The sequence below is a fragment of the Merops nubicus genome, unplaced genomic scaffold (assembly GCF_000691845.1).
Source record: "Merops nubicus isolate BGI_N331 unplaced genomic scaffold, ASM69184v1 scaffold40926, whole genome shotgun sequence".
Classification (NCBI taxonomy): Eukaryota; Metazoa; Chordata; class Aves; order Coraciiformes; family Meropidae; genus Merops; species Merops nubicus.
The window spans coordinates 80,187-94,683 of record NW_008615123.1 but is presented as its reverse complement, the minus strand read 5'-3'; the positions used below and the strand labels follow the sequence as shown (position 1 = coordinate 94,683).

Below are 14,497 nucleotides of genomic sequence, written 5' to 3'. Positions count from 1 at the left end.
CTGCTGAGCTCATCCCTCCGGAAATTTCCTTTTAAAACTATTTAAAGAATTTATCTCGAATCGAAATGGGGCAGATCTTGGCCACGGCGGGGGGGGGGGGATGACTTGCTTTTTGTGCTGGGAGTGCAGCGCTGGAGATCCGTGAATGGTGCAGGTCAGAGCAGAAGAAACCAGCTTGTTACGTGCCGAGACCTGCAGCGTTAATACCGTCCAAAATGGCTGAGCTTCCTTCAACTGTGGGAAATCCAATTCTGTTTTCAAACAAACTCGACTGTTTGTTTTAACAGTGTGGTTTGCTTTTGACCTGAAAGCCTAATTATCCTTATGGATTCAAAGTGAGGATTTCCAGTGCAGGGCTGCCTTAATTAAGGGCAGGTTTGTCAGCTCCTGTACTAATTTAACAATTGATGACCCATGCTCTTGTGTTTTCCTGTTGCAGTGAATGGCTGCTGGACAGTTTGATATGGTAAAGAATATTAAGCAGCCTTTAAATTAAATATATATATAGATATATAAATCCTAACCTGTAGCTCTAATTCAGAGTGGAATATCTGATGAACTATGTAGAAAATGTTTCTGGTTTATTAGCATTTAGCATAGCTGTACAAATACAATTAAACTAATGAAATATTACCAAAATAAATCTGCTGCCCACGTGTTCCCTGTGGAATCAGAAGGAGTTTGGTGGTGTTTTTTTAGGGTTGTCATAGGTAAGTTCTGGAGTAATTCACATAAAAGTTAAACTTAAAAGGAGAGGGAATCAGGGTTGTGAAAATTCATCAGGATGTGTGTCTATAATGTGAAGACTAGCAAAGAAGTTGACAACCTTTTGCTGTTTGGTATGAACAAGCTCATCTCCTCTCACACACTCCAGTTTATATCTGTATTTGAAACCAAAGGATGCTCAAGTTTTTTTTTTTTTTTTTTCTCAATTAGTAAGCTTCCACTAAGAGAAAGTGCTAAAAACAATGCATCAAGTAATCTGAAGCACTTTTAAAATGCAATATGTGGCAGATTCGTTGCAAAATGAAAACAAAAGAGCATGCTCTTACGGCTGTGTGATGTGAGGTCTAAAGTAGTTGATGGTTTTCACTGGCATCCGTGCATCATTTCTGGTGTTTCCACAATTTGAATTACTTACAAGAAGCTCAATGCAATACTGAAGTACTCCCTCTCTTGCTATTCTACTCTAATTCTTTGACAGGAGAAATGGGAGCTTGCCCGAAATCCTCTCTAGTTTCACTTTCTTTCTTGAATACCTTCCCTGCCTTCCGTTTTAACTTCTGTCATATTGTTTGGATTGGGACATTCAGTTCTAAACAGCCTCCATACCAACAAAGAGAGACATGAGCCCAGAGGAGTTTGTCACATGGTGTTGCTATGAGAGAGCAGCTCAGTTGGGCTGGAGTGTGCAGCAACCAGTAGTATTTATTCTGCTATTTCTGTCTTTCAGCCTCTAATCTTTTCCGTATTTTGGGAAAAACAGGGATCTTCCAGATTGAACTCCTTAGAGGCTGAGAGTTACAATCATTAGCACATATCTTAGTTGTCTGTAGGCATTTGTGAGGAATCTCTGTCTCATCTGGTTCCACCAAGATTCACACCTCTCTTTTTTAGGGAGGGAGCTGAAGAGCAATTGTGGCTCTACTGACACACTCTGGTTTTCCCTGGCCTTGAATCTTCTTCTATATGAAGTCTGGAGGTCTTTGGTTCCATTTTTGAACAGTGCTTGGTAATGTAAGACATCTTCATAGCACTGAATTATGATCAGCTGCAGTGGTGAATTAGGAAGAACTAACCAGAGGAGTTAGACTCAGTCCCTTCAGTTAAATTATTTGAAGGGATTTATCACCAACCATTCTCTAAGGAAGGACTAAGCAGCTGTGGACTTCAGCAGCTGATCTCTTTTGCATAGGATAATAAGGCGAAGTTATGCTTCTTTTTCTGGTAACCAACTCACATATTTGATTTTAAGATTGGGCTACCTCTGAGGAGGTTATTTAGGGACTGTTTTAAAAACATAACCTGGGCTCCCCTTTTCTCTAACAACTTTTTTTTTTCAGGTAGGGACACATCTGCTCAGTGTTGAGCAATCTCATAGCACAATAAGGACATTCTGAATAATGCTTGCATAATATATATATTTATAGAGAGTCATATCTCACGGTGGCACCACAGGCTATAGTAATGAAAGTGTAAAGCAAGGAGCCTATTTTATATTTTAACAAACATCATCTTTTTTCCTGTCAAAGAGCTAATACCAAGTTTTCAGAACATGGAAAGGTGATAAGTATTTCAAGAATGTAATTTCTTGCTGCTTTCAAGACAGTGGTAAACCTACTCAGTACTAAAACAGTAATATAATTTTTATTTCTGTTGAATACCCTTTTATGGCATTTCTGCGGCAAGGCCTGTTGAGAAGTTCAGACCTGCTGAAAATTATTTTAAAATAACATAAAATAGGCAAATTCGGGACCTGAAAATTAGGAGGTGGCTATGTGGAGGTTGCTTACATATTTGTAGTTCAGTGCCTGTTGTGTCTGCATATTGCTAAAGCCTCAAACTGTCTGTACACCTTTGGGTCTGCAGGAAACCGGTCTCATTCCATGCTAAAGGTAGATGTCTCATGTGGCAACAAGAAGGTGACATTATGAAAAAATAACATTTTTTTGCAACCTGATCTCATCCCCTAAATTAAAAGAGCAGTAAGCTCTGCTCTCTCATGCTGTGTGCAGGTAAGGGGGGGGTGAACTCTGAAGGCAGTATTGCTTCTGAGATGTGCTAATTTTTTTTTTTAACTTCTAAAGATGAATGTGTATTTATTCTGATTTTTCCGTGTGATAAAAGGTGTCTTAAGAGTTCGCCGTTAAAACACTGAAATTATTTTCAAAATGACAGAGGAAGTCAATATTTCAAAGCAGCATAAATCAAAGCACAAGGTGTGCTTCTTGTGTTCACTTGTGTCACTCGTGACTGTGTAATCTCTCCCTCCCATTACACATCAGGACTGCCGAGGAGAGCTGATGTTCAGTTTCTGCAATATAACTTGACGTGCCTTCGGTCGGGGTGGGCATCAGGGAAGTTAAGTGAGATCTCTCATATGGAGCAAAGGATGCACGACTTTTTGTTGTCACACTGTGTGCACTTCATCCTTATTTGAGATAAGTTTTTCAATTTGCTGTGCCCTTTTTGAAGAAGCTTTGCTGTTTTGGTTTCAGCTTTTAAAAAAACAAACAATGCTCTTTGTTCAGCTGGTAGTGTGTTCCAGAGTTACACAGTGGTTAGTGTCTCCTAGTACTTTCACACTGAGTAAAGCTACAAGGAGCTGTTGCCTGCGAGAATTACAACTGTGTTTGTAAGTGAAGAAAAAGCAGGATTTGACTTTCTGAACTGTATTTAGCATGGGCATCCTGCTCGGGTTTCTGTGTGAGATACTTGTCTTATCTAAGCATCAGGATGTAAAGAAAAGGATTTATTTTCTTCATCTTCTAGAATAAATAAGAAAATACAAACTGGGGGGAAAAAATCCTGCTATGTGGGATTGTCTCCCATATGCCCAGAGAAAGGAAGAAAGATGCATACAAATGTTTAGCATGTGCAAGTTTCTTGGTGCATGATTGGTTCTCCAGTTAGGAGTGGAATTCAGTGAAATAGGACTCTTCTTTTAAAAACAAAGAGTAAGCGCACAACAAAGGGTAAGTGATCAAATGATTAGCCAGAGGCTAATAGGAATGCAAGGGAAGAGTGACAGATTGCATATTTGGAGGAAATCTGATACGGATATTAATGTGAAGCTTTCTGCAGCTGAAGCTGCAAAAGAACTAATTTTGAAAACTTTTCAACAAATATGTGAAAACTCTGACTTGCTGGTGCATAAAATATTGCGTAATACAAGAAAGAAGGCTGATGGTTAAGTAAAGTTGAATTACAATTTGGAGGAATTTTCCTTCTGTCCCTCCCGCTGCTTAATTTTTTAAAAATCTGCCTTTGCTTAGAGTGAAATATGCCTCTGCCTGTAGCTCAGTGTGAGAAATTGTGTTATTTTACTTACAAATTCTGGTGATTTAGAAATCAGTATGCTGTATGGTTCTGTGTGGTTGAATCTACATTCTGTTGTTTGCAAATCGAAGAGTAAAATCAGGACAGCAGATAAATATCCCAGCAGACACAATCAACAGCTGCATGCCAACAGAGAAATATACTTGAATATTGGGAAAAAAAGAGCTTTTAATTACAAAGAGATTACTATTTCCTTATTTAGTGACCTACCAAATGGTTTTAATTTAACCTTGCGGTAGGTAGATGTCACTTTGTGTTAATAGAATTCACTTTCTTTACGGAGACCACATTACCTTGCTTCAAAATTTAACAACTGCTGTAGTACAGCAGTGGCTGAGTCCACACGTTTTCTTTAAGGTTCAAAACATTCCTTTAAAAAATACCCCACAAACTTATTAAAAAATCAGCCTGTGGAAGTTTACTAGTTTATCTTTTTAAAATTTGTTTTAATTTAAAGCGTTAATAAATATACAACCAGTAAAATTCTAAAGAATTACTAAATACAAAACAGTAAAATTTCAATACAGCAGATGAACTTTTGTCAAGCTTTAAATGTGACTAAACTTTTGTTGGCATGTTACTAAAATTACTTGCTGCTGACTGCTGGAAATTAGTTTCATGTAGGCTTTGATATTTGTTGAAGCTGCTTGAAAACCTTGATTTTTCTGAGTAATTCTCTGCTCTTGATTCATACAAATTCTTGCTGCTTATGTAAAAGGAAAAAGTGACACCACGAGTACATGAAGGTGTCGGATTAGTATAAGTTGTAATTTAAAAACCCTCTTGTTTATGCTTTTGATTGTTTTATATTGTAAAGGAGAAGAGTGATAGAATGAAGTAGCTTTTGGAATTGTGTATGCACCATTGCTTTCTTCTGAATAGAATTAGGAACAATTTCAAGTCAATGCTCCTGGAAGAGTAACTAACCTTTTCTGGTTTGCCTTTCCTGTGTAGTTTGCACTTGATGTTTTTGTTGGGATCTTCTTGGTGGTGGGTTTAGTATAAGAAGTGTCAATATGTCCTCTTACGTCTGAGGGCCAAACCATGCAGTATATAAAAAAACCTTTCAAGTCCAATTCTTGTCTGTAAATTCCTGTCATATTTTTTAGTACAACAGTAATTGAACAACCATAAAACCTGAGTCTTTAAGAAGAACTGTCGTATTGATAGAAACAAATCTCATTTACTCATCATGAACAATATGTTACAAAGAGTAAAGAGGAAGGAGAAGTGCTCAGCCCTGTAATCTGTCTCTAGCCTGTAGGTCTGTATTCCCAGGTAAAAGGTCAGGCCCATATTTTACATTGTTTTGCCTTTTAGTCTGTTGGATTGTTTTCCCTGTTTCAGGACTCACATCGTAACAGTCTCTTTGGAGGCATTAGATCACATCAGTACAATACTCAGGGATTTGCAGCTATTTTTAAAGGAAGTATATGAGAAAATAAATTCCAATTCTGGTGCCGTGGTGTCTAATATTTAGCTGAGATGTTCCAATTGTAGCTGCTCTAGTTAAGCCATGCTAATTGTTATAACCAGGGATACTGGTATTCCTCTACTAAATCTGTTCTCTTTCTGCTTGCAGCTATGTCATCTTATCTTTTAATTGTTAAATCTGAACTTCCTGGTGCTGTTGCAGGATTCTTAAGTGGAGACGAGAGCGGGTAAGGAAAAATTCATACACTCTGTATTTATCTTGAAGGAGAACGTGGTTCAGGACTGCTGAAGGTTATGGATCACAATGCTTCCCTCTGATCTTGCATGCTAAAAAATGAGTTATTTACAGGAGATCTTAGAATGTGAAATGTATTTGGCACGTGCAGGCCTTCTGCAGCACACACACAGAGCGTGATTCTTCCCTCACAGCAATTTCCCATCAGATGACCTTAAAGTCCATCTACAGAAATCTCCCTTCTGTAAAAATTTAAAAGGGGAAGCAGGAGGGATCAGGAGGGAGAGGAGGAGAAACATTTAAACTGTTGTCATGTTATCACTTCACATATTTCAAAACCACGGTACCAAAACTGGCAGATATTAAAATTTAAATATTTTGTTGTCTTGCTCCAGTAATTGGACTTGTCTTCGGAAAAATGCCAGGTTTCCAGACTTGGTTTATAATGCCTCAACTTGGCTCCCAGTGAAGAAATAATTCTTTGCAATTGAGCTATAAAAGCTGTATGTTAGGAGTGCGTCTCTCAGATATGTCAGAACTGTTGCAAGAAGTCTGTGCCTGTGCTAAGACAAACACCCTGCAGCTTCAGCACCAAAATACCTTGTTTGAGTTGTTCAGTGCTGCTGAACATTCATAGCAGTGTATCTTAAGACTGTTACAGCAGTTTTTTTCCAAACTGCCATTTTCAAATGTTTTGAGCTCAAAACTTTCTCTGGATTGAAATACAGTGAAATTGTCTCAAGGCTTGGGATGTTTGTATTAGTCCTGAATGCTATGGGTGAATTTTTAATTTGAAATTTGTTTTTTGAAAGGTACTTCATTTCATTTTATATTTTGTCATTTATAACAAACTGTTCCATTTTGTAATTAACATTTTTAGAACTGAAGTGTGGTCAGAATTTTGCTCTGTCTTTCTCTCTTGCTCTCCAGGCCCTTGAAATATTATGCTTTTAGTAAGAGGCTTTAAAAAAAAAGCAAACTACTATTATCTGTATATGTCATTTTTAGTCTGTTAATGTATCTCTTCCAGGTGTGGTAGTCAGCAGATTTTCATTTGGGTCCTTTCACCTTCTTCTGCAAGATCATGCTTTTAACTCTGCTCTTCGTATACTGTGGCATTGAGCCTGTTCCTGTGTCTGCTGCGTGTGCATTCCAGTCGTCCCCAAATTTAGCATATGACATCACTTACTACTGGTTTAAATTTTATATCAGCTCTGTTTATGCAAAGTGACTTTTCCTAAGAAGGATACACTTTTAAACAAACAGCTAATGAAAACTCACAATAGGTAGAAGCTGGAGGTCCTGCGTGCTGTGCACAGCTCAAAGGATTGTTCTGTCTAAAAAAGGCAGTATAAACAACCTCTTTATTGAGATGCCTGTTCGATAACATCCCCACCAGCTTTGTTTATCAAGGTCTTGGGGCAGATCTTCCAGATGTGAACACTGGTGAACACACAGTTACAGTAGCTGAACTGGGGATTACCCTGAGTCATTGCAATTCTCAGTGAGCTGTCAGCACTGCCACTGTCCGTGATTCTTCCTTAGCTGAATTTACAGTTTGAGATAAGAAGGAAGTTCAGTTTTGTACTCAGAGCTGGAATTGTCCATAGGAATAAGTAACCACAGCTCAAGTGGTAAGCTGATTGTCAGCCTGAGTCTCAGCCTGTTTCTGCCCCAGTTATGGGGCATTCTTCCATTTATAACTGTTTCTTTGACACAATTTGACTTCTCTATTCTTTGCCCAAGCAAATGTTTCAAATGCAGTGGCCAAGCAGTATTCCAGGTAACATGCACACAGCTGACCACCTCTGTATGCCCACATTCATATTTCATACATTTAGTCATATTAATTGCCTTGGTAGATCATAATCTTTTTCTTTCTGTGCATTTCTACTACTGTTCAGGGTAGGTTTTTTTATTAACAGAGTTTTTAAATTGTAGGAAATTGTTCAACAGAAATAGGTAATCAAATAGCAAGCTTAAGTATCAATTTAACTTAGGTAAAGGGCATAAATATTGTCTAGATGGATTAAACCTCTTTAACTGAACCACTTGTTTCCAGATGTGGTTGCATAACTGTTCTCTCTGCACTAAGTCGTTATTGCAGCTGATACGCTTGCATTTGGGTGTGGAATTTATCTTTGACTGTACTTAGAATGTATCAAAAGTGTCAGTTAAACTATCTGTTAAAAAAAAATTTATATGTATAAACCCTCCCAAGCCATACATTTGGGAAAGCCATTTAAAGAATGTTCTATGCTTTGAATTATTTTTATAGATAAGGGTTAGCAGGTGTGCCTGCGTTTGAAAGGCTCAGAGCGAGTGAGTAATACATCTTCACACCTTTTTTTTAAAAACCAAAAGCATGCAATAGGAACACTTGTTAATTGTGAGTTGAGATGTTTCACTCTGCCTGCCCAACAAGAATTCCCCATCATTTTGATGACATGAACATGGTTTCAGATGAGGATTGCGTTTAAAAGTTGTAATTTGTGAGCCCTCTGTTAACATTTAATGATCCTGTCAGGAGGATATGATTGATACAATTAAGTTGTCTTGCTGGTGTGTTGTATAATTGATACGGACTGAGAGTTAGATCGTAATTTAGAACATATGAATCTCTTGTCCTGTTGCATTCAGGAATGAAATTAAAGCAATTTATAAATGTCTGCTTTTAATTAAAATACAGGGGAGGGAGGAGGAACATCTGCATGCCAAAGAATTTTCACTAGAGTCAAGGATTTATATTCCATATTTCATATTTGGAAGGCTTTTATCATACAGGATTAAATTGGCAGATCAAACTGATTTTCAAGGCAGTATCAAAGCATTTATTCTGTCTTTGGAAAATAGATGTATTTCTACAAGAGTATTTTGAGGGGAAAAATGGACACACTTTTTGATAACCTGTAAATGGTCCACTATTCAGTTTTTTGGACGTCTTTTTAAATAAAAGAATTGGTATTCCGGAATTAAGCAGTTCACAGGATTACATTTTTTCTCCTTCCTCTCACCTGAATGCAATTTTCTCTCTCTTTTTTACCCCTCCCCACAAATGTTTTTTAATTTACCATAAAGTAACCAAGATAATTCTTTTTTCCTCTGTCCTGCTGAGCTTGTGAGCTACGATGGCAACTGTGGATTTGCTACATGTGTTGGCAGACTTAAAGAGAGGTCACACGTGTACATATAGTGCAGCATTCATTGTCCTTCTGTCTACTGCTCTCAGACTGTTCCTTCTAATCAGAACATCCACCATAATAGAAAGAGGGAAGTAGTTTAAAACTGTGAACACTAAATGGTAAAAATAAGAACACTACAGCAGGGAGCTGATCTTGGCAATATTGCTTTTTCACTGTAGCAGTAGCAGATCTAGGCTAGTAACACATTTTTTGGAAGAATTACGTATTTTGAGTAATTTTTAGTATAGAAATGGTCATTTAAGTGTTGCTTTGATTTTGATATAGCAAAAATGTCCTCAACCTTGACATTTGTTTGTTTATATAACATATTTCTTTCAAACAAGTGACACAAGTGGTTGTCCATGATGTATAATGGTAGTTAATACATGTATATGGTAATTTTTCTTTAACACAGGTGTTCTGCTACTTTCCTTAAGATAACTTGAGGTGCTGCCTGTTTATTAGGTGCTAACCATATCCTGGACTAAATAAACCTGAAGGTCAAAGGCCAAGGTGTTTATAGGTAGTAAAGTTGGAGGCTGATGTGCAAGATGTTTATCAGTATAGGATATGGTTATTGGCAAGTTAGGGGGAACCACCCTCAAGATGTTTCTGTTTCTTAACAACTTGTCCATCTGTACTTTCCTCAGTTCGGAGACAAGATGTTGATGCTTTAAATAGGTTTTAAATGCATTAAGGCTTCATATGCCTCTACAATTCTTTTTATGTTTCAGTATTGTAGCAGATAATTTCCATCCCCTCTGTCCTTTAATACTTGTCTGCATGTATGTAAAGAATGAGTGATCACTTTTTGCAAAGTTAAAGTCCTTTTTGTTGCTGTTCTTCATTATATCACCTCTGGACAGCAAAGAATTCCAGATTAACTGAAAGTTGATTTGTTTTCTTCTGTTATTTGAATGCTCTGATCTGATGATGGGTGTCATGACATGGGCAGAAGAGGAAGTTCATATTTTTAGGAAACAAAACTGAATTTCCAAGCAAAAAGCATGAGTAGCTTAGCTTTTTCTATTTCACACCTCTTGGAAATGGTAAGGAACTAAGATTGTGCAGGAGTAATAAACTGGAGGGGAAGTTCAGCAGTAAGTGGGAGTTAATGTTGCTATTTCGTGCAGTTGTATAAATATACAACTGGGTGTAAACCAGTTAAAGATATATGTAGCACATTGTATAAGAACTTCTATTGGAAATCTGTAGAGTATGAATGCCCTCTGATCATTGCTTTGAATAAAAGCAGGGCTTTGCATGTTGTGCTGCTGAGAAATAACTTTGCTGAGAAATAACATATCAGACCCCTGATTCATGCAGACACTTGCCTGCAATGCTGGTTCATTCGTTATCTAGGAGCTCCATTTCACATCATAATCTAGACACTATGAATGTAAGTAGCATGTGAGACTTTATATTATCTATTTTTCTTGTCCTAGTGGTTATTTTGTCTAAGATCACAGTTTTAAAGTAGAACATATTTTTTAGGACTCTTGAGCCTTCTTTCAGTCACAAACAGATTTTCCAACAGGTCTTGGTACCTCGATGGGAGACTCCTGCTACTGATTACTTCAGTCTTTATTGTTTTTCCTCTTGCACTTTTTCCTAAAATTGGTGAGTAATTAAAGGAGAGAAGCGAATATTATTCTACTTTAGTAGCAATTACAATTGAAGACTTTAAAACCTTAATGGGTTATTTATTTATTTTAACTGGCAGGGGGTTGTTGGTGGTGGGTATTACTTAAGTTTGTGTAGTGTGTTCTGCCTTCCAGCCCTGCCTAGTTAACCTATTACTTGGGTTGCAGTAGTATTTTGTCTGCAATACTAAAATAAAATCTTTACAGCAGAACATTAAAGAGCTGCATTTACTTACAGCATGCCATTAGTGGTAAGCCAGTTCTAATTCTGCCCTACAAAACTACATAAATGATCTGTGACAGGCAGTTGGAATGTTGTTATTCTGAGTCCTAAGCCCCAGATACCAAGCACTGTAATAGAAAACATGCCTAAAATGTAAAGCTTTAGCTGTACATTAGGATCACTTTCCTTATAAATTCTCTTTTATTTTTACTGTTATTTTACAGGCTTTCTTGGCTACACAAGTAGTTTATCATTTTTCTTTATGGTGTACTTTGCTCTCGTGGTAAGTTAAAAATCTGTGCACAGCTTATCTATATTTTTTTCTTATTGTTTAAATGTTTTCACAAGCCTGTTTTGAAATGGATTGTCTTCCCCATTCCCCTTAATTTTTTTATGTGAAACATAGAGTTTTCCTTAAATTTCAGCGTGTCCTTCCTTGGACAGATTACATTTCTTTTGCTGAGGCATGGAAATGTGTACGAACTTTCAAGCATGTGAAAAGATTTAAGATAATTATATTTTGGACTGGTAAATGTAACAATATTTTTGTTTTGCTGATGGTGCAGTGAAGGGAGCTGGCACATATACTTTTGCTTCCCTGCTTGTAGTGGAATGGAATTCTGTTTTCTTAGCTTCTAACTATTACTTACTGCAACTAGTGCAGAAGAAAATTTAATATACTCCAAATAAACTACATTTACACGTATAATGGAGTGACAGAGTTCAAAAAAAGGCAAAGAAAACTAGAATTTCATTAAGGCACTTTACAAGATTCATTAATATGTCAATGACCTTATTCTTCTGTCCTACTGAAAGGAAAATTTCTTTTCTCTGGGCCATATGGGGGTTTTTGACCCTGGTGTTCACCCTCTCGAGGTCCCTGTGAGGTAGATGTTCCCAGATACCCAAATCGAGACCTGCTAGGCAGATCTAAGAGGGAAAATGTGCCTTTAAGTTACACTATTTTTCTTTCTGCAGGGACAAAGTGTGCTAATGCACACGTGTAATGTGTAGGTACAACCAACTGACTCTGTCATCTAGGTACAGAAACAGAAATCTTATCTGTGGGGCTGGAAAAATGTTCCCCTCTCCCCTGCCATTCTGGCCTGCATTGACTTGCATTTAATACCTGTTTTACAAAGGGATAAACAGAGTTGAAGGCAAGTTGAACAAACATGCCATCCAGGAGACCAAGGCAATCCATTAGCAACTAAACCGTGTGATAAAACCAAACTTCAAAGATGTCAAAACATCTCCCTAGGGTATCCCTGGGGAATTGCAGTGTTTGTAGAACCTTGGGAAGTATTCTTCCTAAGCTGAGCGTCGAGGAGCAGCTACGGCCTCTCCAGAGCTAATGGAAATTCATTTGTAATATTTATAAATTACTTTAACTTTTGACCTCTCCTAAACTTTATCAAAGAAAGAAAGAAAAAGCACCAACTGTAATGCTTTAGTACGCCTTTGGCTGAAGGTAGTTGCAAGAGTTTTAAAACCAGTTCAGTTCCTGGATTTCAATGGGCATGTGCCTGCATCTCTAAGAAAGCTCTTTTAATGGGATGGATGCATTTAAAAACAGTTTTGGGCTCTGGAAAGGCAAGTGTGTGAGCAGGACGTGCATGCAGACATGGCAAACTGGGATGATTTAAGCTAGGGTTTAATTGTGATTCTATCAAAAGAGCAGATAGAAAGGACTAATGAAGGATTACACAGACTACTGGATTTCTTCTGAAATGGTTAAATTTGTATGCTTGCACTTTGCTGTTTAATGACAAAGAAGCAGACACAGTAAATCTAATGGAGGTAAAAATTTTTAAAAGCCATTACCGATATTCAAGGAAAACTACTGCTCTTCACAGAGTGTTCTCTCTGACTTCTTTAGGCACTGAAACTCAAAGGCATTAACTGCCGTTTAGTTTTCATATCTAATTGCTTTGAAGTGGGTGATACATGCTGTTGAAATGCTATTTGAGTTTGCACAATGTTAATTTCTGTACAGCAGTTAGGTTTTAATTGGTTCCAGAAGAAAACTGTGTTAGTCATATGGAAGTAATACAATTATGTTTTGCATATACAATAATTCTGTGTATTTTTCAAGTGCATACCATCTGTTCAGCTTTTTGCCAGCAAGCCACACTTTTAATACAGCCTGCAGAAAAGATAGGTACAATAGACAGCATATGTCTTGGTCAGTGTGGTTTAGAGAGTGCTCAGAGCTAAAGGTCTAGAGACAACTCTTTGTTCTCCCTGCTCTGCTGTGGGGCTCTGACAGGTCATGGATCTCCTCTCTGGGCTTCAGTCTCTTTTCCTTTAAAGTCAATATAGGTTGTAGTCCTCACTTGGAAAAAAGTGAAAACACCAAGTTGAGCTAATCTGGAAGAAAACCAAATATATGTAACTAATTCAAAGCCAAATTCTGTGAGGTCCTGAGTACTTTCGTTTCTGATTCTTTCCTGACTTGAGTCCTAAGTGAAAAGGAATTAAATGTGATTATTAAATTTTTTTTTCTAATTGCCTCCCCTCTTGCTGTATTGAATATTGGTGAGAAGTAAAGACAGATTTTTTTTTTTTTAATTTTTTTTTTTTATTTTTTTTTTTTTGTGGAGACAGTCCTGCTGGTAGCTTGTGTCAGTGATTCCTGTTGGTATTTTTCTAAATCTCTTGTTTATGTTCCCAGAACAAAATGGAAACCTGCCATATGTAATAAATGATGTTATACACAGAGCTGAGTGCTGTCAGTTCTGCTAGAATAAACAAATTCCTGTTTTCCTTCCACAGGAAAAGCAACATCACTGAGAATATTAGAACGTTTTGAGCCTCTGACTTTATCTTTTGAGCAATATTTTGGTGTGGGTTTAGAATACCCTGTTTCCACTAGAATCTCTCTGTAGGTTTTAGGTGTTTTTCCACTTAAAACCAAATGTTTGTTATACTCCAAAGACAACTCTTATAGGAAGTAGGGTTAAAGTTCCTGAGGAAGATTGTGCTGCCTGCATGACTGCTCAGCTGACTGGGCTGTGCTGCCACCTTAAAGATCTTTTCCTGTTAGGGGAGACCTCATTAGACCACAACTGGGAATCCGGACAGGTTTGAATAATTAAGCAGGTGGGCAGATATAATTACAGATTTTAAATGCACCCAGTGCATTTTATTTTATCTCCTCTTATTTCCATTTCTATCTGTTCTTCATCTGTGTTAATTTTATTTTAGAAAAATGTTCTTCAGCTTTGTAGGCTTGGCTTGGCTTGTCTTCCTCTGCAATATTTATATATATCTTTGCTCTTGAGCTTGCAGGAAGCACTGCCAGGCACACTTTATTGACCCCAAAGCTTGCCCTTGAGCTTCATGGCCCTTTTCATTGCTCAGGAAGCCTGCTCCAACTTCAGCCAGAGTTCCCACAAAGCCTTCTACTCTGGAGCCTTCAAAACCTCTCCTTTATTTCCCCTGTCTGGGTACCTTTAAATACACAGAGATCTCCTTGAAAAAATACTTTGCCTGCTTGCTTAGCCTTGCAAATGCCTTCAACTAGCCAAGAGGCTTGGGCTTCTGTGGGAGATAGCCCTGCACCCACAGGTGTGGTACTACAGCAGTAGGAGCAGTCTGCATTTGTGTCTCAGCTCATAGCTTCTCTGTGCTTAGTGCACAACAAAGAGGTGAAGCAGGGGTGACTCTGTGACAGCGTCGTTCATATGTACAATACAGACCCAAGTTCTGTTTTAGTGTT

The 14,497-nt window shown here is 37.7% G+C and overlaps 1 protein-coding gene across 1 annotated transcript in view; it reads left to right on the top strand.

Moving 5' to 3' along the window:
• Positions 1-784: 784 nt before the first annotated feature.
• SLC38A6 (solute carrier family 38, member 6) overlaps positions 785-14,497 on the top strand; it is a 23,781-nt gene continuing 10,068 nt past the window's right edge. The window contains exons 1-5 of the mRNA XM_008942428.1: positions 785-873; positions 1,042-1,115; positions 5,642-5,720; positions 10,448-10,530; positions 11,001-11,059. Coding sequence (XP_008940676.1) covers positions 785-873; positions 1,042-1,115; positions 5,642-5,720; positions 10,448-10,530; positions 11,001-11,059 — 384 coding nt within the window. The remainder of the gene's footprint in view (positions 874-1,041; positions 1,116-5,641; positions 5,721-10,447; positions 10,531-11,000; positions 11,060-14,497) is intronic.